The 23,937-nt window shown below is 46.0% G+C and overlaps 2 protein-coding genes across 9 annotated transcripts in view; one reads left to right on the top strand and one right to left on the bottom strand.

Moving 5' to 3' along the window:
- The window catches only part of ACADSB (acyl-CoA dehydrogenase short/branched chain), a 399,459-nt gene extending 384,136 nt beyond the window's left edge, over positions 1–15,323 (bottom strand). The window contains exon 1 of one of the 2 annotated variants that reach the window (XM_086922992.1): positions 15,187–15,323. In XM_086922992.1, the coding sequence (XP_086779118.1) occupies positions 15,187–15,216 (30 nt within the window). In that variant the 5' untranslated portion in view covers positions 15,217–15,323. The remainder of the gene's footprint in view (positions 1–15,186) is intronic. The other variant, XM_086922993.1, reaches the window with a different exon arrangement.
- Positions 15,324–15,839: 516 nt separating this feature from the next.
- The window catches only part of IKZF5 (IKAROS family zinc finger 5), a 140,500-nt gene continuing 132,402 nt past the window's right edge, over positions 15,840–23,937 (top strand). For 2 of the 7 annotated variants that reach the window (XM_086922991.1, XM_086922985.1), the window contains exon 1: positions 15,869–16,001. The gene's annotated coding sequence lies outside the window, so the exon portion shown is untranslated. Of the gene's footprint in view, positions 16,049–23,937 lie in introns of all 7 variants that reach the window. The other 5 variants (XM_086922989.1, XM_086922990.1, XM_086922987.1 and 2 more) reach the window with 4 other exon arrangements.

Below are 23,937 nucleotides of genomic sequence, written 5' to 3'. Positions count from 1 at the left end.
TGGTTTGTCCTGTTCCCATCATGCACTGGGACAGGAACAGACTAATTTGCATACAGTCAGGTTCTGAAACTGGGATGGTGCAGTGAGCTAAAAAACGGTGTTGGATCTAGCCCTGATCTTTTGACTGGGTGAGAGCTTTCTGTTTAATTCAGAGACTCTGTCCCTCACCACCCCTTTTTGTAAATATTTTTGTCCACCCTAAGCGTGGAAGGGTATTCTCAGATGTGAGACCCTTGCTCATTGCACCATCAGGATTCAAGCAAACCGGGCCGAAGACGGCTGTAATGCCAGAAACCGGTCCCCGGGAGCTTGTTTCCTTCCCAGTGTAAGAATTGGCTTCTGTAGTTTGGTTTGTCCTGTTCCCATCATGCACTGGGACAGGAACAGACTAATTTGCATACAGTCAGGTTCTGAAACTGGGATGGTGCAGTGAGCTAAAAAACGGTGTTGGATCTAGCCCTGATCTTTTGACTGGGTGAGAGCTTTCTGTTTAATTCAGAGACTCTGTCCCTCACCACCCCTTTTTGTAAATATTTTTGTCCACCCTAAGCGTGGAAGGGTATTCTCAGATGTGAGACCCTTGCTCATTGCACCATCAGGATTCAAGCAAACCGGGCCGAAGACGGCTGTAATGCCAGAAACCGGTCCCCGGGAGCTTGTTTCCTTCCCAGTGTAAGAATTGGCTTCTGTAGTTTGGTTTGTCCTGTTCCCATCATGCACTGGGACAGGAACAGACTAATTTGCATACAGTCAGGTTCTGAAACTGGGATGGTGCAGTGAGCTAAAAAACGGTGTTGGATCTAGCCCTGATCTTTTGACTGGGTGAGAGCTTTCTGTTTAATTCAGAGACTCTGTCCCTCACCACCCCTTTTTGTAAATATTTTTGTCCACCCTAAGCGTGGAAGGGTATTCTCAGATGTGAGACCCTTGCTCATTGCACCATCAGGATTCAAGCAAACCGGGCCGAAGACGGCTGTAATGCCAGAAACCGGTCCCCGGGAGCTTGTTTCCTTCCCAGTGTAAGAATTGGCTTCTGTAGTTTGGTTTGTCCTGTTCCCATCATGCACTGGGACAGGAACAGACTAATTTGCATACAGTCAGGTTCTGAAACTGGGATGGTGCAGTGAGCTAAAAAACGGTGTTGGATCTAGCCCTGATCTTTTGACTGGGTGAGAGCTTTCTGTTTAATTCAGAGACTCTGTCCCTCACCACCCCTTTTTGTAAATATTTTTGTCCACCCTAAGCGTGGAAGGGTATTCTCAGATGTGAGACCCTTGCTCATTGCACCATCAGGATTCAAGCAAACCGGGCCGAAGACGGCTGTAATGCCAGAAACCGGTCCCCGGGAGCTTGTTTCCTTCCCAGTGTAAGAATTGGCTTCTGTAGTTTGGTTTGTCCTGTTCCCATCATGCACTGGGACAGGAACAGACTAATTTGCATACAGTCAGGTTCTGAAACTGGGATGGTGCAGTGAGCTAAAAAACGGTGTTGGATCTAGCCCTGATCTTTTGACTGGGTGAGAGCTTTCTGTTTAATTCAGAGACTCTGTCCCTCACCACCCCTTTTTGTAAATATTTTTGTCCACCCTAAGCGTGGAAGGGTATTCTCAGATGTGAGACCCTTGCTCATTGCACCATCAGGATTCAAGCAAACCGGGCCGAAGACGGCTGTAATGCCAGAAACCGGTCCCCGGGAGCTTGTTTCCTTCCCAGTGTAAGAATTGGCTTCTGTAGTTTGGTTTGTCCTGTTCCCATCATGCACTGGGACAGGAACAGACTAATTTGCATACAGTCAGGTTCTGAAACTGGGATGGTGCAGTGAGCTAAAAAACGGTGTTGGATCTAGCCCTGATCTTTTGACTGGGTGAGAGCTTTCTGTTTAATTCAGAGACTCTGTCCCTCACCACCCCTTTTTGTAAATATTTTTGTCCACCCTAAGCGTGGAAGGGTATTCTCAGATGTGAGACCCTTGCTCATTGCACCATCAGGATTCAAGCAAACCGGGCCGAAGACGGCTGTAATGCCAGAAACCGGTCCCCGGGAGCTTGTTTCCTTCCCAGTGTAAGAATTGGCTTCTGTAGTTTGGTTTGTACTGTTCCCATCATGCACTGGGACAGGAACAGACTAATTTGCATACAGTCAGGTTCTGAAACTGGGATGGTGCAGTGAGCTAAAAAACGGTGTTGGATCTAGCCCTGATCTTTTGACTGGGTGAGAGCTTTCTGTTTAATTCAGAGACTCTGTCCCTCACCACCCCTTTTTGTAAATATTTTTGTCCACCCTAAGCGTGGAAGGGTATTCTCAGATGTGAGACCCTTGCTCATTGCACCATCAGGATTCAAGCAAACCGGGCCGAAGACGGCTGTAATGCCAGAAACCGGTCCCCGGGAGCTTGTTTCCTTCCCAGTGTAAGAATTGGCTTCTGTAGTTTGGTTTGTCCTGTTCCCATCATGCACTGGGACAGGAACAGACTAATTTGCATACAGTCAGGTTCTGAAACTGGGATGGTGCAGTGAGCTAAAAAACGGTGTTGGATCTAGCCCTGATCTTTTGACTGGGTGAGAGCTTTCTGTTTAATTCAGAGACTCTGTCCCTCACCACCCCTTTTTGTAAATATTTTTGTCCACCCTAAGCGTGGAAGGGTATTCTCAGATGTGAGACCCTTGCTCATTGCACCATCAGGATTCAAGCAAACCGGGCCGAAGACGGCTGTAATGCCAGAAACCGGTCCCCGGGAGCTTGTTTCCTTCCCAGTGTAAGAATTGGCTTCTGCAGTTTGGTTTGTCCTGTTCCCATCATGCACTGGGACAGGAACAGACTAATTTGCATACAGTCAGGTTCTGAAACTGGGATGGTGCAGTGAGCTAAAAAACGGTGTTGGATCTAGCCCTGATCTTTTGACTGGGTGAGAGCTTTCTGTTTAATTCAGAGACTCTGTCCCTCACCACCCCTTTTTGTAAATATTTTTGTCCACCCTAAGCGTGGAAGGGTATTCTCAGATGTGAGACCCTTGCTCATTGCACCATCAGGATTCAAGCAAACCGGGCCGAAGACGGCTGTAATGCCAGAAACCGGTCCCCGGGAGCTTGTTTCCTTCCCAGTGTAAGAATTGGCTTCTGTAGTTTGGTTTGTCCTGTTCCCATCATGCACTGGGACAGGAACAGACTAATTTGCATACAGTCAGGTTCTGAAACTGGGATGGTGCAGTGAGCTAAAAAACGGTGTTGGATCTAGCCCTGATCTTTTGACTGGGTGAGAGCTTTCTGTTTAATTCAGAGACTCTGTCCCTCACCACCCCTTTTTGTAAATATTTTTGTCCACCCTAAGCGTGGAAGGGTATTCTCAGATGTGAGACCCTTGCTCATTGCACCATCAGGATTCAAGCAAACCGGGCCGAAGACGGCTGTAATGCCAGAAACCGGTCCCCGGGAGCTTGTTTCCTTCCCAGTGTAAGAATTGGCTTCTGTAGTTTGGTTTGTCCTGTTCCCATCATGCACTGGGACAGGAACAGACTAATTTGCATACAGTCAGGTTCTGAAACTGGGATGGTGCAGTGAGCTAAAAAACGGTGTTGGATCTAGCCCTGATCTTTTGACTGGGTGAGAGCTTTCTGTTTAATTCAGAGACTCTGTCCCTCACCACCCCTTTTTGTAAATATTTTTGTCCACCCTAAGCGTGGAAGGGTATTCTCAGATGTGAGACCCTTGCTCATTGCACCATCAGGATTCAAGCAAACCGGGCCGAAGACGGCTGTAATGCCAGAAACCGGTCCCCGGGAGCTTGTTTCCTTCCCAGTGTAAGAATTGGCTTCTGTAGTTTGGTTTGTCCTGTTCCCATCATGCACTGGGACAGGAACAGACTAATTTGCATACAGTCAGGTTCTGAAACTGGGATGGTGCAGTGAGCTAAAAAACGGTGTTGGATCTAGCCCTGATCTTTTGACTGGGTGAGAGCTTTCTGTTTAATTCAGAGACTCTGTCCCTCACCACCCCTTTTTGTAAATATTTTTGTCCACCCTAAGCGTGGAAGGGTATTCTCAGATGTGAGACCCTTGCTCATTGCACCATCAGGATTCAAGCAAACCGGGCCGAAGACGGCTGTAATGCCAGAAACCGGTCCCCGGGAGCTTGTTTCCTTCCCAGTGTAAGAATTGGCTTCTGTAGTTTGGTTTGTCCTGTTCCCATCATGCACTGGGACAGGAACAGACTAATTTGCATACAGTCAGGTTCTGAAACTGGGATGGTGCAGTGAGCTAAAAAACGGTGTTGGATCTAGCCCTGATCTTTTGACTGGGTGAGAGCTTTCTGTTTAATTCAGAGACTCTGTCCCTCACCACCCCTTTTTGTAAATATTTTTGTCCACCCTAAGCGTGGAAGGGTATTCTCAGATGTGAGACCCTTGCTCATTGCACCATCAGGATTCAAGCAAACCGGGCCGAAGACGGCTGTAATGCCAGAAACCGGTCCCCGGGAGCTTGTTTCCTTCCCAGTGTAAGAATTGGCTTCTGTAGTTTGGTTTGTCCTGTTCCCATCATGCACTGGGACAGGAACAGACTAATTTGCATACAGTCAGGTTCTGAAACTGGGATGGTGCAGTGAGCTAAAAAACGGTGTTGGATCTAGCCCTGATCTTTTGACTGGGTGAGAGCTTTCTGTTTAATTCAGAGACTCTGTCCCTCACCACCCCTTTTTGTAAATATTTTTGTCCACCCTAAGCGTGGAAGGGTATTCTCAGATGTGAGACCCTTGCTCATTGCACCATCAGGATTCAAGCAAACCGGGCCGAAGACGGCTGTAATGCCAGAAACCGGTCCCCGGGAGCTTGTTTCCTTCCCAGTGTAAGAATTGGCTTCTGTAGTTTGGTTTGTCCTGTTCCCATCATGCACTGGGACAGGAACAGACTAATTTGCATACAGTCAGGTTCTGAAACTGGGATGGTGCAGTGAGCTAAAAAACGGTGTTGGATCTAGCCCTGATCTTTTGACTGGGTGAGAGCTTTCTGTTTAATTCAGAGACTCTGTCCCTCACCACCCCTTTTTGTAAATATTTTTGTCCACCCTAAGCGTGGAAGGGTATTCTCAGATGTGAGACCCTTGCTCATTGCACCATCAGGATTCAAGCAAACCGGGCCGAAGACGGCTGTAATGCCAGAAACCGGTCCCCGGGAGCTTGTTTCCTTCCCAGTGTAAGAATTGGCTTCTGTAGTTTGGTTTGTCCTGTTCCCATCATGCACTGGGACAGGAACAGACTAATTTGCATACAGTCAGGTTCTGAAACTGGGATGGTGCAGTGAGCTAAAAAACGGTGTTGGATCTAGCCCTGATCTTTTGACTGGGTGAGAGCTTTCTGTTTAATTCAGAGACTCTGTCCCTCACCACCCCTTTTTGTAAATATTTTTGTCCACCCTAAGCGTGGAAGGGTATTCTCAGATGTGAGACCCTTGCTCATTGCACCATCAGGATTCAAGCAAACCGGGCCGAAGACGGCTGTAATGCCAGAAACCGGTCCCCGGGAGCTTGTTTCCTTCCCAGTGTAAGAATTGGCTTCTGTAGTTTGGTTTGTCCTGTTCCCATCATGCACTGGGACAGGAACAGACTAATTTGCATACAGTCAGGTTCTGAAACTGGGATGGTGCAGTGAGCTAAAAAACGGTGTTGGATCTAGCCCTGATCTTTTGACTGGGTGAGAGCTTTCTGTTTAATTCAGAGACTCTGTCCCTCACCACCCCTTTTTGTAAATATTTTTGTCCACCCTAAGCGTGGAAGGGTATTCTCAGATGTGAGACCCTTGCTCATTGCACCATCAGGATTCAAGCAAACCGGGCCGAAGACGGCTGTAATGCCAGAAACCGGTCCCCGGGAGCTTGTTTCCTTCCCAGTGTAAGAATTGGCTTCTGTAGTTTGGTTTGTACTGTTCCCATCATGCACTGGGACAGGAACAGACTAATTTGCATACAGTCAGGTTCTGAAACTGGGATGGTGCAGTGAGCTAAAAAACGGTGTTGGATCTAGCCCTGATCTTTTGACTGGGTGAGAGCTTTCTGTTTAATTCAGAGACTCTGTCCCTCACCACCCCTTTTTGTAAATATTTTTGTCCACCCTAAGCGTGGAAGGGTATTCTCAGATGTGAGACCCTTGCTCATTGCACCATCAGGATTCAAGCAAACCGGGCCGAAGACGGCTGTAATGCCAGAAACCGGTCCCCGGGAGCTTGTTTCCTTCCCAGTGTAAGAATTGGCTTCTGTAGTTTGGTTTGTCCTGTTCCCATCATGCACTGGGACAGGAACAGACTAATTTGCATACAGTCAGGTTCTGAAACTGGGATGGTGCAGTGAGCTAAAAAACGGTGTTGGATCTAGCCCTGATCTTTTGACTGGGTGAGAGCTTTCTGTTTAATTCAGAGACTCTGTCCCTCACCACCCCTTTTTGTAAATATTTTTGTCCACCCTAAGCGTGGAAGGGTATTCTCAGATGTGAGACCCTTGCTCATTGCACCATCAGGATTCAAGCAAACCGGGCCGAAGACGGCTGTAATGCCAGAAACCGGTCCCCGGGAGCTTGTTTCCTTCCCAGTGTAAGAATTGGCTTCTGCAGTTTGGTTTGTCCTGTTCCCATCATGCACTGGGACAGGAACAGACTAATTTGCATACAGTCAGGTTCTGAAACTGGGATGGTGCAGTGAGCTAAAAAACGGTGTTGGATCTAGCCCTGATCTTTTGACTGGGTGAGAGCTTTCTGTTTAATTCAGAGACTCTGTCCCTCACCACCCCTTTTTGTAAATATTTTTGTCCACCCTAAGCGTGGAAGGGTATTCTCAGATGTGAGACCCTTGCTCATTGCACCATCAGGATTCAAGCAAACCGGGCCGAAGACGGCTGTAATGCCAGAAACCGGTCCCCGGGAGCTTGTTTCCTTCCCAGTGTAAGAATTGGCTTCTGTAGTTTGGTTTGTCCTGTTCCCATCATGCACTGGGACAGGAACAGACTAATTTGCATACAGTCAGGTTCTGAAACTGGGATGGTGCAGTGAGCTAAAAAACGGTGTTGGATCTAGCCCTGATCTTTTGACTGGGTGAGAGCTTTCTGTTTAATTCAGAGACTCTGTCCCTCACCACCCCTTTTTGTAAATATTTTTGTCCACCCTAAGCGTGGAAGGGTATTCTCAGATGTGAGACCCTTGCTCATTGCACCATCAGGATTCAAGCAAACCGGGCCGAAGACGGCTGTAATGCCAGAAACCGGTCCCCGGGAGCTTGTTTCCTTCCCAGTGTAAGAATTGGCTTCTGTAGTTTGGTTTGTCCTGTTCCCATCATGCACTGGGACAGGAACAGACTAATTTGCATACAGTCAGGTTCTGAAACTGGGATGGTGCAGTGAGCTAAAAAACGGTGTTGGATCTAGCCCTGATCTTTTGACTGGGTGAGAGCTTTCTGTTTAATTCAGAGACTCTGTCCCTCACCACCCCTTTTTGTAAATATTTTTGTCCACCCTAAGCGTGGAAGGGTATTCTCAGATGTGAGACCCTTGCTCATTGCACCATCAGGATTCAAGCAAACCGGGCCGAAGACGGCTGTAATGCCAGAAACCGGTCCCCGGGAGCTTGTTTCCTTCCCAGTGTAAGAATTGGCTTCTGTAGTTTGGTTTGTCCTGTTCCCATCATGCACTGGGACAGGAACAGACTAATTTGCATACAGTCAGGTTCTGAAACTGGGATGGTGCAGTGAGCTAAAAAACGGTGTTGGATCTAGCCCTGATCTTTTGACTGGGTGAGAGCTTTCTGTTTAATTCAGAGACTCTGTCCCTCACCACCCCTTTTTGTAAATATTTTTGTCCACCCTAAGCGTGGAAGGGTATTCTCAGATGTGAGACCCTTGCTCATTGCACCATCAGGATTCAAGCAAACCGGGCCGAAGACGGCTGTAATGCCAGAAACCGGTCCCCGGGAGCTTGTTTCCTTCCCAGTGTAAGAATTGGCTTCTGTAGTTTGGTTTGTCCTGTTCCCATCATGCACTGGGACAGGAACAGACTAATTTGCATACAGTCAGGTTCTGAAACTGGGATGGTGCAGTGAGCTAAAAAACGGTGTTGGATCTAGCCCTGATCTTTTGACTGGGTGAGAGCTTTCTGTTTAATTCAGAGACTCTGTCCCTCACCACCCCTTTTTGTAAATATTTTTGTCCACCCTAAGCGTGGAAGGGTATTCTCAGATGTGAGACCCTTGCTCATTGCACCATCAGGATTCAAGCAAACCGGGCCGAAGACGGCTGTAATGCCAGAAACCGGTCCCCGGGAGCTTGTTTCCTTCCCAGTGTAAGAATTGGCTTCTGTAGTTTGGTTTGTCCTGTTCCCATCATGCACTGGGACAGGAACAGACTAATTTGCATACAGTCAGGTTCTGAAACTGGGATGGTGCAGTGAGCTAAAAAACGGTGTTGGATCTAGCCCTGATCTTTTGACTGGGTGAGAGCTTTCTGTTTAATTCAGAGACTCTGTCCCTCACCACCCCTTTTTGTAAATACTCTAAGAGCTAGCATAATGTAGATGACTGTCCCTTCACTTAGCGAAAAAGACAGTACGGCTTCCTGTATTTAAAATCATGAAGTGCATTGAATGATTAAAGTTAATCCGAGGTCGCCCCTTTGTGGAGATCTCCGAGAGCCAACCAAAGGCCTGACCATGTGGAGAGTTGCTTTGTGAGTGGACTTTTTTAAAGCCCTGCTAATGTGGTACATGCTTTTCCTATTTTTTGAAAGTTTTCCCATATTGCCTGTCTCACCTAAAAACAAGCATTTACAATGCAACGGTCTCGCCTTTGCAAAAGTTAGCGCTTTTGGCATTGTAAATGACAAATGTTTTATTTATGTGTTGGTTTTGGAAACAGATAAATAAATGGCATTGTCATGAGCAGTAGAGAGTGAGTAGTAGAGAGTGAGTAGTAGAGAGAGTAGTAGAGAGAGTAGTAGTGAGTAGTAGAGAGAGTAGTAGTGAGTAGTAGAGAGTAGTAAGTGAGTAGTAGAGTGTGTAGTAGAGAGTAGTGAGTGTGTAGTAGAGAGTAGTGAGTGTGTAGTAGAGAGTAGTGAGTGTGTAGTAGAGAGTGTGTAGTAGAGAGTGTGTAGTAGAGAGTGTGTAGTAGAGACTAGTGAGTGTGTAGTAAAGTGGTGAGTGTGTAGTAGAGTGGTGAGTGTGTAGTAGAGTGGTGAGTGTAGTAGAGTGTGTAGTAGAGTGTGTAGGAGAATGTGTAGTAGGGAGTGTAGTAGAGTGTGTAGTAGAGAGTGTGTAGTAGAGAGTAGTGAGTGTGTAGTAGAGAGTGTGTAATACAGAATGCGAAGTAGAGAGATTGAAGTAGAGAGATTGAGGTAGAGAGATTGAGGTAGAGAGATTGAATTAGAGAGATTGAGGTAGAGAGATTGAAGAAGAGAGTGTGGAGTAGAGAGTGTGGAGTAGAGAGTGGAGAGTCTGTAGTAGAGTGTAGTAGAAAGTAGTGAGTGTGTAGTAGAGTAGTAGAGAATGTGTAGTAGAGTAGTAGAGAGTAGTAGAGGGTGTGTAGTAGAGGGTGTGTAGTAGAGTGTGTAGTAGAGTGTGTAGTAGAGCGTGTGTGTAGCAGAGTGTGTAGTAGAGTGTAGTAGAGTGTAGTAGAGTGTAGTAGAGTGTAGTAGAGTGTGTAGTAGAGAGTGTGTAATGTAGAGTGTGTAATGTAGAGTGTGTAGTAGAGAGTGTAGTAAGTAGTGACTGTAGTAGATAGTGTGTAGTAGAGAGTGTCTAGTATAGAGTGTGTCGAAGAGAGTAGTGGCTGTAGTAGTGAGTGTGTAGTGAGTGTGTAGTAGAGAGTAGTGACTGTAGTAGAGAGTGTGTAGTAGTGTGTAGTAGAGAGTAGTGACTGTAGTAGAGTGTGTAGTACAGTGTGTAGTAGAGAGTAGTGACTGTAGTAGATAGTGTGTAGTAGAGAGTGTCTAGTATAGAGTGTGTCGAAGAGAGTAGTGGCTGTAGTAGTGAGTGTGTAGTGAGTGTGTAGTAGAGAGTAGTGACTGTAGTAGAGAGTGTGTAGTAGTGTGTAGTAGAGAGTAGTGACTGTAGTAGTGTGTAGTACAGTGTGTAGTAGAGAGTAGTGACTGTAGTAGAGAGTGTGTAGTAGAGTGTGTAGTAGAGTGTGTAGTAGAGTGTGTAGTAGAGTGTGTAGTAGAGTGTGTAGTAGAGTGTGTAGTAGAGTGTGTAGTAGAGAGTAGAGTGCGTAGCAGAGAGTAGTGACTGTAGTAGAGAGTGTGTAGTAGAGTGTGTAGTAGAGAGTGTGTAGTAGAGTGTAGTAGAGAGTAGAGTGCGTAGCAGAGAGTAGTGACTGTAGTAGAGAGTGTGTAGCAGAATGTGTAGTAGAGAGTAGTGACTGTAGTAGAGAGTGTGTAGTAGAGAGTGTGCAGTGATTTGAGTTTTACATCAAATTAAAAACGGGAACGGAACAAACTCATCCTATACATTATTGTGGTAGGTGCCCACGCATATAGGGTTAAATGATGCGTTAGATGCCACAGGTCCCACCAACACGCTTCCTTTATGATAGGAGAATGCCCAACATCGCGGAAATTTGCTCTCTGTTCTTCCCGGATATTTGTATTTTCAAATGTATAATGTTATCCTGCTAAACGAAGACGATGCTCAAACTATAAAAGAAGAGGGTTTCACAGATATGTTAGTCCTTCCGGGCAAACGAAATGACCCAAAGAAAGATCAAGTGACAGTTTAGAGCTCCAAGTGAGTCTTAATAAAATCAGTGTCTGGAACGCATAGCATCAAAAAACGAGCGGGGCATCAAACTACAGTGTCATTCAATCAAAGCTTCAAGGCTTCTGAGCGCTAGCCGAGAATTATTTTTTGTGAAGCACTAATCACTGTGGAAGGTGCCCCTGCTATCCCAGATGTGAGAAGTCAGTCTGATATGAAAATAAGCAGTATTTGGAATGAATGTATTTGGCAGGGGGAAGGTGGGGCGGCGCAAGACCGTACTGACGAGTGAACAGGAGCCATTTTGTACCGAGTGATTCTGCCTGTGTGCATGTAGACAAACCAGGCAGCAGCATGAGCATGTGATTCGGTAAAATAACAAGCATTTACAATGCAATGGTTTTGCCTTTGTTAAAGTTAGAGCTATTGGCATTGCTCTTGACACTCTGAAGCTCCACTCTGCACTCTGAAGCTCCACTCTGCACTCTGAAGCTCCACTCTGAAGCTCCACTCTGCACTCTGAAGCTCCACTCTGCACTCTGAAGCTCCACTCTGAAGCTCCACTCTGAAGCTCCACTCTGAAGCTCCACTCTGAAGCTCCACTCTGAAGCTCCACTCTGAAGCTCCACTCTGCACTCTGAAGCTCCACTCTGAAGCTCCACTCTGCACTCTGAAGCTCCACTCTGAAGCTCCACTCTGCACTCTGAAGCTCCACTCTGAAGCTCCACTCTGCACTCTGAAGCTCCACTCTGCACTCTGAAGCTCCACTCTGCACTCTGAAGCTCCACTCTGCAGCTCCACTCTGAAGCTCCACTCTGAAGCTCCACTCTGAAGCTCCACTCTGAAGCTCCACTCTGAAGCTCCACTCTGAAGCTCCACTCTGAAGCTCCACTCTGAAGCTCCACTCTGAAGCTCCACTCTGAAGCTCCACTCTGAAGCTCCACTCTGAAGCTCCACTCTGCACTCTGAACGGTCAGACTCCAAAAATCGGCCCTAATCACAATAGTATTATTTCACCTGCGTGAATATAAGTCTTTGAAATTCTGGCCAGTGGTAATACACACAAGTAATATAAAATTGTTGTTCCAAAGAGCATTAAATGGAAATAAAACAAGTACCAGACCCATTGACGCCTGCACCTTAAAAGTGAAACTGACTGAAGCAAGCGCCCGGGCCACGTTGAAAAAAAAAGCCACACACATTAGATGCAGTCAAGGCGCGCTCACGAGGTCAGAAGGCACTCCACAGGAACAACTACCAGACACATTGTTTCATTTCACTCTGAAAGTGCAGGCGTCAAAGTGAAACTGACTAAAGGAAGCGCACAGCCCATTAGATGCAGTCAAGGCGCGCTCACGAGGTCAAATCTCCAAAGGAGAAGCTCGTGACAGCCTGACTACAGCAGAAAAAGCTCGTAACAGTCTGATGTCCACAATATTCCCAGAAAAGTGGCAACATAAGTTGTCTCGCATAGACAGCAAAAGCTTCGCTTTTGCTTTCGTCTAGGCGAGACCTAAAAACATTGTTGTAAATACTGTATTTTTTGCCTTTGCCTCAAATTGTAAAGTGCTCTGATATCCTTCGGAATCAAGTTTGCGCTATATAAAATTTTATAAATAAATGTTAAGGTCAGGTAAGTGTGTTAATGCTGGGGTTGTGGCTCTATAAATCACCAAAAGATTACACATCAGCATGCACCAGAAGGTAACATTGTCAGGCTTACTTGCTTTTGAATGGCGAGTCTTAACACCTTGGCTGCTGGCAGTTTTCCCGTCCTGTGCTGGAAATTGCCATTTTGCTGGTGTCATGACGAGCTCAGCTCGTCATCAGCACAGCTCAACCGTGCATCATGACGAGCTGAGCTCGTCATCAGCATCGAAAGGGTTAATTGGCGTTTGTGAGTAGAGGTCCTTGGCGCTCGCCGAAGCCCTCCGCTTCACCATCCATGCGGAGAGTCGCGTGGAGCAAGAGGCCTTAACTGTTCTCGAGCGCCGTCTTAGATGGTAGAATACAAGCACTATAAAGGTTCATATTAACCTCTTCTTTGTTCGGAGCCCATTTCCATCGGTCTCTCGTGCAGGATCGTTCTGTGGGCGGAGTTATTTGCCTCCCTGGTTCTGAGCTGCAGGCCAACGCTACCATCTTCCTCATGTGCAATGTTTATATTACAACATTAGGAATTTGATCATAATGACCAAACAGATTATGTTGGAAAAAATCAATCCGATAATGCCTACAAAGTTCAAAGAAAGGTACCCAGGATGCGTAAATATGTAATGTCACAAACGTTCTAAGACTAAAAGATCAGCTTTACACAACTGAGTAATAAAAAGCAAACATTTCAGCATACTGTTAGAAGCGGTCTGCCTTCTCTGTGAGAAAAGATCTTATCTTTTTTTATAGAGAGCAACCTTGACCCAGTATCGGGTTTTAGAGCGCTTTACATAGCACCATATGTGTTACATAAGGACACATTCATTTTTGTTAGGCATGGGGAGATTAAGTGATTTGCCCAGAATCACAGGATGTTCAGCGTCACTGCCAAGACTCGAACCCGGTTGCCCAGATTTGAGGTCAACCGCCCTAGCCCTTAGGCCAACTCCTCTCCTTGACAGTGAATGGGGCTTAAACAGTGTGAACAGCTTTAGTAGAAGTATCGTAAATGCGTGCGGCCAGGGGAAATTAACAAAAAAAAAAGTTCCACACCAAAGCGAATGAAAACAGCAATTCAGAGTTGGGAACTGATAAAAGCCCTCTTTTAAGAAATATTAAATACAAGAGAATTCACAAGCACAGTGCAAGCGATGTGCAGGTGAACCCTAAAAAATGGATCCCTGATGTGAGTGATCTCAATTATGCAAAAAACGATGAAAATTATGTGGCACATTTCCATTTGAACTAGGAACAACATTTTTAGTGGAATTGATACATTTTGCAAATTATGTGGCAAACTCAATAAATCCATAGTTATGTGGTAAACTCAGCAGTCCACAGAAATGCATACATTTGCAGACCACACCATAGCCCATTGTTTTTTTAAAGAATGTATTTGTGACCGGTAAACAAAACAAACATTGTCATTTTTCCCCATTGTTAAAAGTACTTTGAAGAAAACTGCTATTTCAAATTAACTGCCTCAAAATGACCAGGTACTATAAACAAATGTATACAATGTGTAAAACGGTCTTATATTGCCATCTTGAGGTGCTGATGACATTTAGAAACCACTTGGCCTTTGGCCTCGTGGTTTATACCATCAGAACCCCTCGTTGGTAATATCGGACCATATTTTACAGTTATCCATATAGTATCCCCTACCCCTCGCTCTCTAAATACATACATGACTTTAAAATGTAAACATGTACGATAATAGAGTAAATACATATGAAAAATAGATGTAAGCCTCCACTTGACGTATACGGTCTTGCATTTTCCTACATTACCTCCTATAACGTGCAACATTCTGTTGCTCCCCAGTTAGGTCTGTGCTACACCAATACATCCATGTTTTGACACTGTAATCAGATACCCCACTTATTATGCTATGTGTATACCTTCCTTGTGAACTCCTGGTGAACCCCCTCCTTTTGTGACAGCCTGATAGAAGCATCTCACGATGTTCTTTATTGCAATACATGACCCACACCTTTAATGGGGTTTACAGGTATACTTCTCAATATATGTGGGAGAACTTTCCTGTGGTATTTGGAAGGTTTATTATTTACACTGTATCACTTTTAGTTAAAAAAAAAAAGACACCTTTCTAGGAAGTCTTCGGTGCTTTCTTTTCTGTGTCAGATATGTACACCATGCCCAGGATTCGTTTGGTGTCAAAGACCTTGCAGACAACAGATGCTTGCCAATTCTGGTGGGCACTGTCTGAGCTCATTGCCTCATGGAAATGCACTGGTAAAGCCAATAGAACTGGCTTGAAGGTGCTAAAGCATGAAAATGCTGGAATATATACATGCTTTTAAATCCGATGTATTGGGTTTGCTACTGTGTGGTCTAATACTGGATTTAAGCACGTCTCGAGACTCGACCCGCTGCATAAGTCTGGGTCTAGTTGCGCCACTGTATTGTCCCGACATTTATATGTTATAATTGCTCACCATGGCCGAGATATGGCTTTTAAATTACCGCAAGTTAGACCCTAAAACAGTTCCCGTGAAGGGTCGGAAAGTAACTAAGGGGGTATGCATTAGTCGTGGCACAATGCCCAGAACTCCCGACTTTGAAGCTGGGGAACCGGGTTCGAGTCTTGGCAATTACGCGCAACTTCCAGGGTATCTGGACAAATCGCTTAATCTCACTTTCCCTACCAAAAATGAACGTGTCCTTGTGTAGTAGTGTAATTGGTTCAAGAAGGAATGTGTCCTTGCGTAATGTAACTGGTTCTTATGTTAAGCGCTCTATTTCGGGTCGAGTTCACGCTCAGCAGCTTGGCTAACACACTCCTTACACCACAGTGCCTCACCTGAGCTCCCCTACGCATCAGTACCGCCATGGCTGCTATAAGGACACGCGTGAAGTCGCTCTGACATCCAGCACCAAATCGTTACGAATAACCACTCTGATAAGCTGCTATCTACCACGAAACAGAAGGGGAGGAGTTAGTTGGAAATAAAAAACGGACTACAAACCGACGTGCTTGGAAGAGAAACCGAATTAAGTCAGAGTCTCTCACATTATTAAATTAATAATGTGAGAAACTCTGACTGTAGACAGTTAGGGCACATTTAGAAGTCTGCTTACTGACTTGAACGACACTGGCATATGTGCGCGGCTCTCTGAAAATGATGAAGACCTCCGTTATTTTCAAAGCACTATTGGATATTTTACTACTTGCATGTATACCCTTGAAAAATACAAACACAAGTGCATTTTTGTAGGCCTATTTTACTTTTACTAGGTAAGGTAGCGACTGTTGAATTTGAGTACAGTATTCTTTTTTTTTTTATCAAAAATTTATTAAAATGCACAACTACTGGAGTACAGTATTCTAATGGGGCTCGTTCACTCCCAAACTCTTGCCTGACTTAAAGATGTCTACAGCTAGTAAAGCGCAATTGGTCGCCAGTAGGCTAGTGTCGACTCAGATGTAGTTCTAATAAACAGCGCAGGCGCAGTGCGGACTAAGCTTTGCTTCAGTGTAGTTTCTTTGGGCCGGCGCAAGCGCGTTGCCCCTCTTGCGGGCCCGGTGCTCCCGGAGACTCAGGCCCCGAAAGCGACCAGTCCGGGAGGAGCAGAAGGGGCAGAATGGCTTGGGGCGGAGTCGTGAACGTGACTGAGGTGAGGGGCTAGGTAACAGGGACGGATAGGAACGAGAGAGATCAAAGGTTAGTGGATGAGTTGAAAAACACTCCATCAGGTCTCCATGTAAAACAGCTTTGCGGTCCCAACACCCCTACCGATCACTCTCGTACTCATGGTGATCAGTGATCTAAACAGTGCAAATAATACTTTGACTCACTCACTTAATCAACTCACAATCTTGTGACCCTCACGCCTTTCATTGGAAGCACAGTCATGACCCTTCATGGACTTTGCAAATCGCCACTATTTACTAACACTCGGTTCACCCATCCATGTAAGCCTCACACTCCCTCCTGTCTTTCAGTGTAACTGCACAGCCATGGAACATTCACAAACAACGTATCACATATAGCTCCTCTATCAACGAAAATAATATGTTTTGACTGCGATCACATACCTTACCGACACGAGGCCGTATAAACCATCAGGCATCTTCTGCCCCAGGTGTAGTTACACAAAAGTACCTTCACACACCCAACAGTATTTTCTAGTTAAAGCACACAGCCATCTTCCCTCAAGCCCACCATCTCCGTTCTCCAGGCATACCTCAGCCCTTACACATTTACAAAAAAATCCTACTTTTGGATCAAGTAGGCAGACACACAAATGCACTCTTACTCATATGTACATCTTGTTGTATTTTTTCTCGTCACTGTTTCCTTTGACTAACATATATGCAATGCTGTGCTTAAATATAAGCAGCATACACCATCCATCAGATGTACAAAGTTTTTAGATTGCCTATGTGCGACATTTCTATCGTTTTAGGGGGGGGGATGGGGGGGGGGGGTTCTACTCTCCCTGTTCCCGAGCTATTTGTTAAAGAGCCAGGTCTTCAGTCTCTTTCTGAACTACAGTAGAGTAGGTACGGATCCAAGGGCAGGGGTAGTTTGTTCCAGAGTTTGGGTCGGAGGTGGGAGAAGGAGCGGACTCCGCTTCTGCGGGTACCGGGGGGGGGGGGGGAATGGCAAGATGGAGCGGAGTTGTGCCCTGGACTGGTGAAAGTTCACTCTCTGGTTGAGGTAAACTGGGCACTTGTTGTGGATGACTTCGTAGGTGTTGGTGAGGAGTATGAAGGGGCAACGTTTGCTGATGGGGAACCATGTAGAATTCTGAGGTTGAAGGGTCATGTGGGTTCATCTGGGGAGGTCGAGGACGAGCCTTGCGGCCACATTCTGTATTGTTTATAGACTGTTTTGGAGATATGTGTTGATCTCCATGTATAGGGTGTTTCCATAGTCCTGGTGACGAAAGCCTGGGCGATGGTGCTTTTGGTGTCTGTGGGGTGCCATTTGAAGATTTTCTTTAGCATGTGGAGGATGTGGAAGCATGCTGAGGCAACAGTGTTCACCTGTCTTTTTGTGGATGGTTGCTGTCAAGAATAATGCGTACATTGTTTGCCTGCTCTGTGGGCTCGGGATGGGAGCCTAGTTCGGTGGGCCACCAGGTGTGATTCCAAGGGGAAACCACACAAGGTGATGGACGGAATGTTGCACATTGGCAAAACATTCACCCCCAGTCACCGATCTGTGTTTAATCCATTGTTATTTTGCTCACCACGCCACCCAAGTTCAGACATGACCATATGCAAATCAGTCTTGACCCTGTGCCTCATGGGAACAGTCCAGCCCGAACTGCCAAGCCCTGTCAAATCAAGCATCCTAGGACCGGTTTCTGGCTATCAGCCGTCATCAGCCAAGATAGCTTGACTCCAGTGGCGTAGTGAGCACGGGACCTGCGTCTGGGCATACCCTTCTCACATAGGGCGAACAGCAAAACACACAAGGTGATGGATGGAATGGTTGCACATTGGCATGGCATGTGATTCCAAGGGGAGGCAGAGCTCCCGAAGATAATTACCTCTATTTTGTCAGTGTTCAGTATGAGGCACTTGCTCTACATCCTGCTGGCGACGTTGTTCATGCACCTGACGAAGTTGGCTTTTGTGTTGGCGTGGTCTGAGGAGAGGGACAGGATAAGTTGGGTGTCATCTGTGTAGGATATGATGTTCATGTTGTGGGATTTGACTAGGGTGGCAAGGGGGGTTATGTAGGGGTTGAAAAGCGCGGTGCTGAGGGAGGATCCTTGGGGGACTCCACAGATAATGTTTTTGGAGCTCAGGCGAAGGGTGGGAGGTGGATGCTTTGAGTTCTGCCTGTGAGAAAAGAGGCAATCCATTAGAGGGGTTCTCCTTGGATGCCAATCTGTTGGAGGCCTTGAATGAGTGAATGGTGAGATAGGGTGTGGAAAGATGCTCAGAGGTCTAGTAGGATGAGGGCAGGGGTTTGCCCTTGTCCATGAGGGCTCTGCTGTCATCTGTGGCTGATATGAGGGCTGTTTCTGTCCTGATATTGATGCCGAAGTTAGATTGTGAGTGGTCCAGGACTTTGTTGGATTCAAGGTTGTTGGTCAGTTGGATGTTTACCGCTTTTTCCATGACTTTGACTTGGAAAGGAAGAAGCAAAATTGGTCAGTAATTATTTAGGTCTGTTGGGCCTGCAGAAGGTTTTTTTAGAAGAGGTTTGCCTTCTGCGTGTTTCCATACGGTGGAGAAGCAGACCTCTGAGATGGAGGTGTTAGAATGAGTTTCTTGCTTATGGTGTTGGTTCCTCTGTTGAACATGTGGTAAGGGCAGGGGTCCCTTGGGGCTCCGGAGTGGATAGAGCTCATGAGGGTGACTGTGGTATTGCCTGGTGAGGGGTTCCCATTTGGAGATGGTGGGTGGGGTGTTGCAGTTGCTGGTGTATATTGTGCTGAGGGTGTCAAGAGGGGGCCGGGATCGAAGTGTTTGTATATTGCTGCTATTTTATTGTGTCCTAGGAGGGGTTGATGGAGTTCTCTGTTGCTGTAGGGTTGGTAAACTCTCTGACGAGGCTGCAGAGTTCTGTGCTGTGATTCGAGATGGCATTTAGGCAGTTGTTGAAGGCCTCTTTCTTGGTATTCTTTATTTGGGATTGGTATTTGTTTAGGACATTTTTAAGTATCTTCCTATTGGAGGGGGTCTTGTTGGTGCGCTATGTCCTTTCTTGTTTCTTGCAGTTGCGTTTGGTGTTCTGTGAACCAAGTGGCCCTGGGGGGGGGGGGGGGTTTGCGAGGGACGAAGGGTTTGAGGGGGACTACTATTTCAGCGTAATGAAAGATCCAGGTGTTGAAGTTTCTGACTGCTTCATCAGGGTTGAGTGAGGGGGATGGTGGTAATGCCTCTAGGGTGTGTGACCAGAGGTTCTCTGATACCTTGCGACAGCTCCTGTGATGGTGCTGGGGAAGTTGCTCTGGGGCTTGGTTGTGATGGCGATGGGGAAGTGAACTATTGAGTGGTCGAACCAGGTTATTTCACTGGTGTGGCTGTAGGTTATTTTGTTGCTGGCGGCAACTGAGTGGCATTTATCTTTTACTTTGTGTAATACAATTAATGACTTGCATAGTCAAAGTGCTTTCTCAGTAGCAGGACGGGCCTAGGTAGCACTATAAATAGGCAAATTACTATTTCCTATAGCACCAGCCAGGATTCAGTTCTCATTCTCTTTGGTTTCAGACACAACAACAGACATCTGAAGAGAGTTTTCATTAACCATTTGATATTTCATAAAGTAAAAGAGTGCATTTTCCACCAATTACCTAAACTTGAGTTTATCTTTAGTTTAAGGTGTGCACTTTATTTTATATGTAGTTACTTTGAAAGTAAAAGACCACCAAAAATTGAGGCAGAATTATTTTGTTCCCTTTAACTATTGTTTTCCATGCCCACCCCCCAAGCTCTGACACTGCCCCTATTACACCCAGTTTAGTACTTTGCTGCTGGACTCATCTGTGTCATCCAGAAGTGACCGCCAGGGCAGACTGAGGTGGAGTCACAGTGAGTGTCTTGGAACTCGTGCCACACGTGTTGGGGCTGAAAGGGAGGGGGGGTGTTCAAAGCGTCTGTGATGTTTTTGACTCATGCAGCACAGCAAACTATTTTTAGGTCTCGTCTGGCATTGCAGCGCAAAGCGCTGCTCGCTGGGTGAGAGATATTATAAGAGAGTAGATTTGACAAGGGGACTTGAATCCCCGCCCCTCATTTCCATTGGCTTGCCTCACTGTTTATGCCAAAAGGTGACCTGCCATTGGAAATGGGGTTTTGTAGTCGCTGCCCTTTCTCCTTTTCAGATGACCCATTCAGACAGACTCGTCTGCTTCACGGCTGTCGTGAAGCACTTTCTTATCTTCATGGGGCCATGTGTTTCTAATTAGCGTGGAGGAGCGTACCGCCCCCGACCTCTTAATGGAAAAAAGATTGGTTTTGTCCAGATTTATTCCTTTGAGAAGTCAGGGGCAGTGCACGCCTCCATGCTAATTAGAAACACATGGCACCATAAAGATAAGAGATCGAAGACAACACCAAAGCTCACCAAGCAGGGCTGATAAATCATAAAATGGTAGTGGACCTTTTGTCCTTAATTACGTAGGAGGCATGCAATAAAGCGTAACAGAAATCACACGCGGTTCTGTTGGTAGAATCAAATGGGTATTTTTGTGGAACAGAATGGGGCAGGTCATTATCACAAATATATGAAAACTAATGGAGGTTCCAGTTCCCTTTGAATGTAATGCCGTTTTATTTACACCATCGCCGTTCAAGTTCATAGTGTCCCCCGCTGACCTATGTGTTCTTGATGTTCTAACTCTGTAATCTTCCCGTGTTGGCTAGAAAAGACAGGCCTTAGCGGCCCGTCGAAGAAAGACGATCAAAATACAACGAATGCGCGATTTACAAAGGTGCTCTAGTAGTAACAGTCTTGTAAGATTTACAGGAGTGTAACCCATATACCAATTCAGGACTGGGTAGGTAAGGTGCAACAAAGAAACAATGTCCTGAGAGGTAAGGATATGTAGACAATTAAAACATGCATGCACATAGCATTACTTGTAAAGAAAGAAGGAGAGTATTCGTTGGTATGACAAAAGATAGTTACTCATCTTTATATTATAACATTAGTTTCATGGTTGGATGTTTTACAGTTAGAGACAGCACTGCATTAATTGAATTGATGACAACCATATAAAACTTGGTGCATAAAAGTGTATAAAGTGAAGGTGGCGACGCAAGTGAAAAGTGAACAGCGTGGGCGGCGCACTGTGAGTAAGGTACAGATAATTTACAGTGAGTGGCTCGAAAGCGCATGTGACAACGTGATATCACAGTAGGCAGAGGTTCTTTCAATTGAATGTAGAGCCACAAAGGAGGAGTGCGCCTGTTATTTTCGCTGTTAGGTCGACGGCGTTTCGATCCACATTGGTTTGGATCGTCATCAGGACTTGGTTGTCTGAGTTGGGGCGTGCTGTAAGGAAAGGAAAGAGGATCAGGGGTGGGGTTCCAGGAATTGGGAAGGTAAGACATCTCAAGGAAGGCAATTAGGTACCTTGGTGGATTCCGGTAGCGTGAATCGTCTATTTAGCAAGTTTCCACGAATAGGAGGGGCAGTCTATGGCAACTGGTGCAGGCCAAGTCAAGAATCGTCTGTAGACTGCATGGGGGCTCTGGGGAGACAAGGAAGAGTCAGAGGAGCACTGTTAAGATGGAGTGAACTAGACTGGCGTGCTATGCTTGTGTGGGTCAAGCCTTCTGATATCCGCATGATGCCGATTGGGGGCTATACTGTTAGGCAGTAATACGGGGGCTAGAGAACCTAATCGGCACGTACCTTGAGTAATCTGTGCCTTGATCGGCCGTGTTGGATCAGCCGTGTTCTAGCACTTTAGCTGTGGAACGGTAGAGAGGGGGGCATTGTTGTCAGATCGTTGTTATGGTCGGAGAGCATGGGGTTAAAGGTAGTTTTGGTCAGGTAACGGGGGCCCATACCTGAATGAATCGGCGTGCTGGAGCTTGAAAGAACTGCAAGCGTTGGAAAGCCGGTTGTGGCGAGGAGTGGAAGTTTTGCTTCCGCGTCTGGGCGGAGTTGGATCGGGAGGAGGGGGCGGGCACTGGGCGTGTCAGAGAGCGTCAATGGTTGTGGGCTGACATCGAGGGTAGTGTCAGGGGTGTGGCTCTAGTGACGTTTTCGGGTAACGAGGGGGGAGAGTGGAGCGTTGCCATAGTTACGTGTCCTGGGACGGGAGGAAGAAAGGTTGATTTTACAAAGAAAGCTAACAATTGAGCACTAAATCAAACAACGTGTTTTAACACATGTCTTAAGGTATCTTTGGCTGCAGCCTGTGTCTATTGCAGGGACAACATATTCTTAGTGCTATTTGACGTAGTGCAGTTTACTATTTTGGCAGACGAAAACTCAGAAAATTTATAATGCCACAATATTGTACATCACATTTTTTTAAAAACATGTTACACCAAAGGCTAATTTGTGGGCGACATATTATCAGCATTAAGTCACTTTGTACCGCAGCCTGTTGTGTGCGGATCTTGGAGGTGGTGTGTGCCGCCTAGAGACATGTTATACACTCATTATGGGCGTATGCTTACGTTTTGGGAATGTTCAACAAGTGCACAATGGATGTGGATAGGTATGGTGATCCAATGGAGACCGGAAGTGGTCTGGAGGTTCAGTTAATCTATCGAGCTGTTCAGTATTAATGGGGGTCGAATGCTAGCATGTGAGATCTGGGTACAGATTAGCTATGGACCGGTAGGTGAATCAGCTGGTAACTGTACCGTTCCATTCGTCAATCGTATTCAGCCCCTGATTTATTGAGTCGCAAATGGTCATCCATTTGCATTCAGCCTTGTTTAGGAGAATTTTGATGTCACCTCCTCGAGCGGGCAATGTGGGTTTCTCTATCACTTGCCAATGAATGTCAGTGTCCAGGTGACCATGTTGCAGGTAGAGTGATACCAAGGGTGCTGTCAATGTTTTGCAATTGATCCGGCTCTTATGCTGAATGATGCGCTGTTTAATCATTTGTGTCGTCTGCCCAGTGTAGATTTGGCCGCATAGACAGTTGATCGCATAAATAACGTTTTGTGATCTGCAGTTTGTGTGTTTGGTCAGTTTATGTGAGCGGCCATTAACTGTAAATTATTTTGTATTTGTAGTCAGACTGCATACACTGCAGTTTTGGCATCTGTAGTGTCCCACAATCGGATCGAGGCCCCAGGCAGCTGTGATGGTATTTCTTTCATGGTTGGTTTGTGGCCATGTAATGGCATGTACCAGATGATTAGCCAAATTGTTGCCACGTTGGTAAGAGAATAGAGGGGCTTCTTTAAATTGCTCATGTGAGCGTAGTAGAGGCCAAATGTTTCTGATGATTTTATTGATTTTGTTGCTGTGAGGACTGAATTTTGAAACGAAAGGGATCCTGGTCATCGATTTCTTAGGTTAGATGGTGAGGAGGTGTTCTCTGTGACAGTACCACGCTCTTTTCTTTGCTTTGGTGACCAATCGTTTTGGATATCCACGATGTATTAATTTTTTGGTGAGGGTGTCAGCCTCCCTGAAATAGTCTTTTATCCATTTGCAATTCCGGCGGATCCGGAGGAATTGGCCATACGGTAGTCCATCACGTAGTCCACGAGGATGGTAGCTGGAATATAGCAGCAGGGTGTTCTTTTCGGTCGGTTTGCGGTCTAGGGTTGTGCCCAGAAGCCCTTCTTCTGCATGGATGGTAACATCCAAAAAAGACACGTCGTTTTGTTTGCAGTCACTCGTGAATTTCAGATGTTCTTGTGAGTGGTTAAGGCAGTGAATGAAGGGGTTCAGTGTTTCAGCGGCGCCATTCCACAGTAATAGCACGTCGTCTATGTACCTGCGCAAGAGGTTGATGTTTTGGAAAAATGGATTGATGGGTGTTAAGATTAGGGTCTTCTCTAGATGGTGCACAAACAAAATTGCAAAGTAAGGGGCGAAACAAGCGTCCATTGAAACGCCTTTCACTTGTAAATAGTAGGTGTCTCGGTAAAGGAAATTATTGTTTT

The sequence above is a fragment of the Lissotriton vulgaris genome, chromosome 5 (assembly GCF_964263255.1).
Source record: "Lissotriton vulgaris chromosome 5, aLisVul1.2, whole genome shotgun sequence".
NCBI classification, from domain to species: domain Eukaryota; kingdom Metazoa; phylum Chordata; class Amphibia; order Caudata; family Salamandridae; genus Lissotriton; species Lissotriton vulgaris.
Note: the sequence above shows the minus strand (reverse complement) of the source record. Positions and strands in the feature narration are given on the sequence as shown.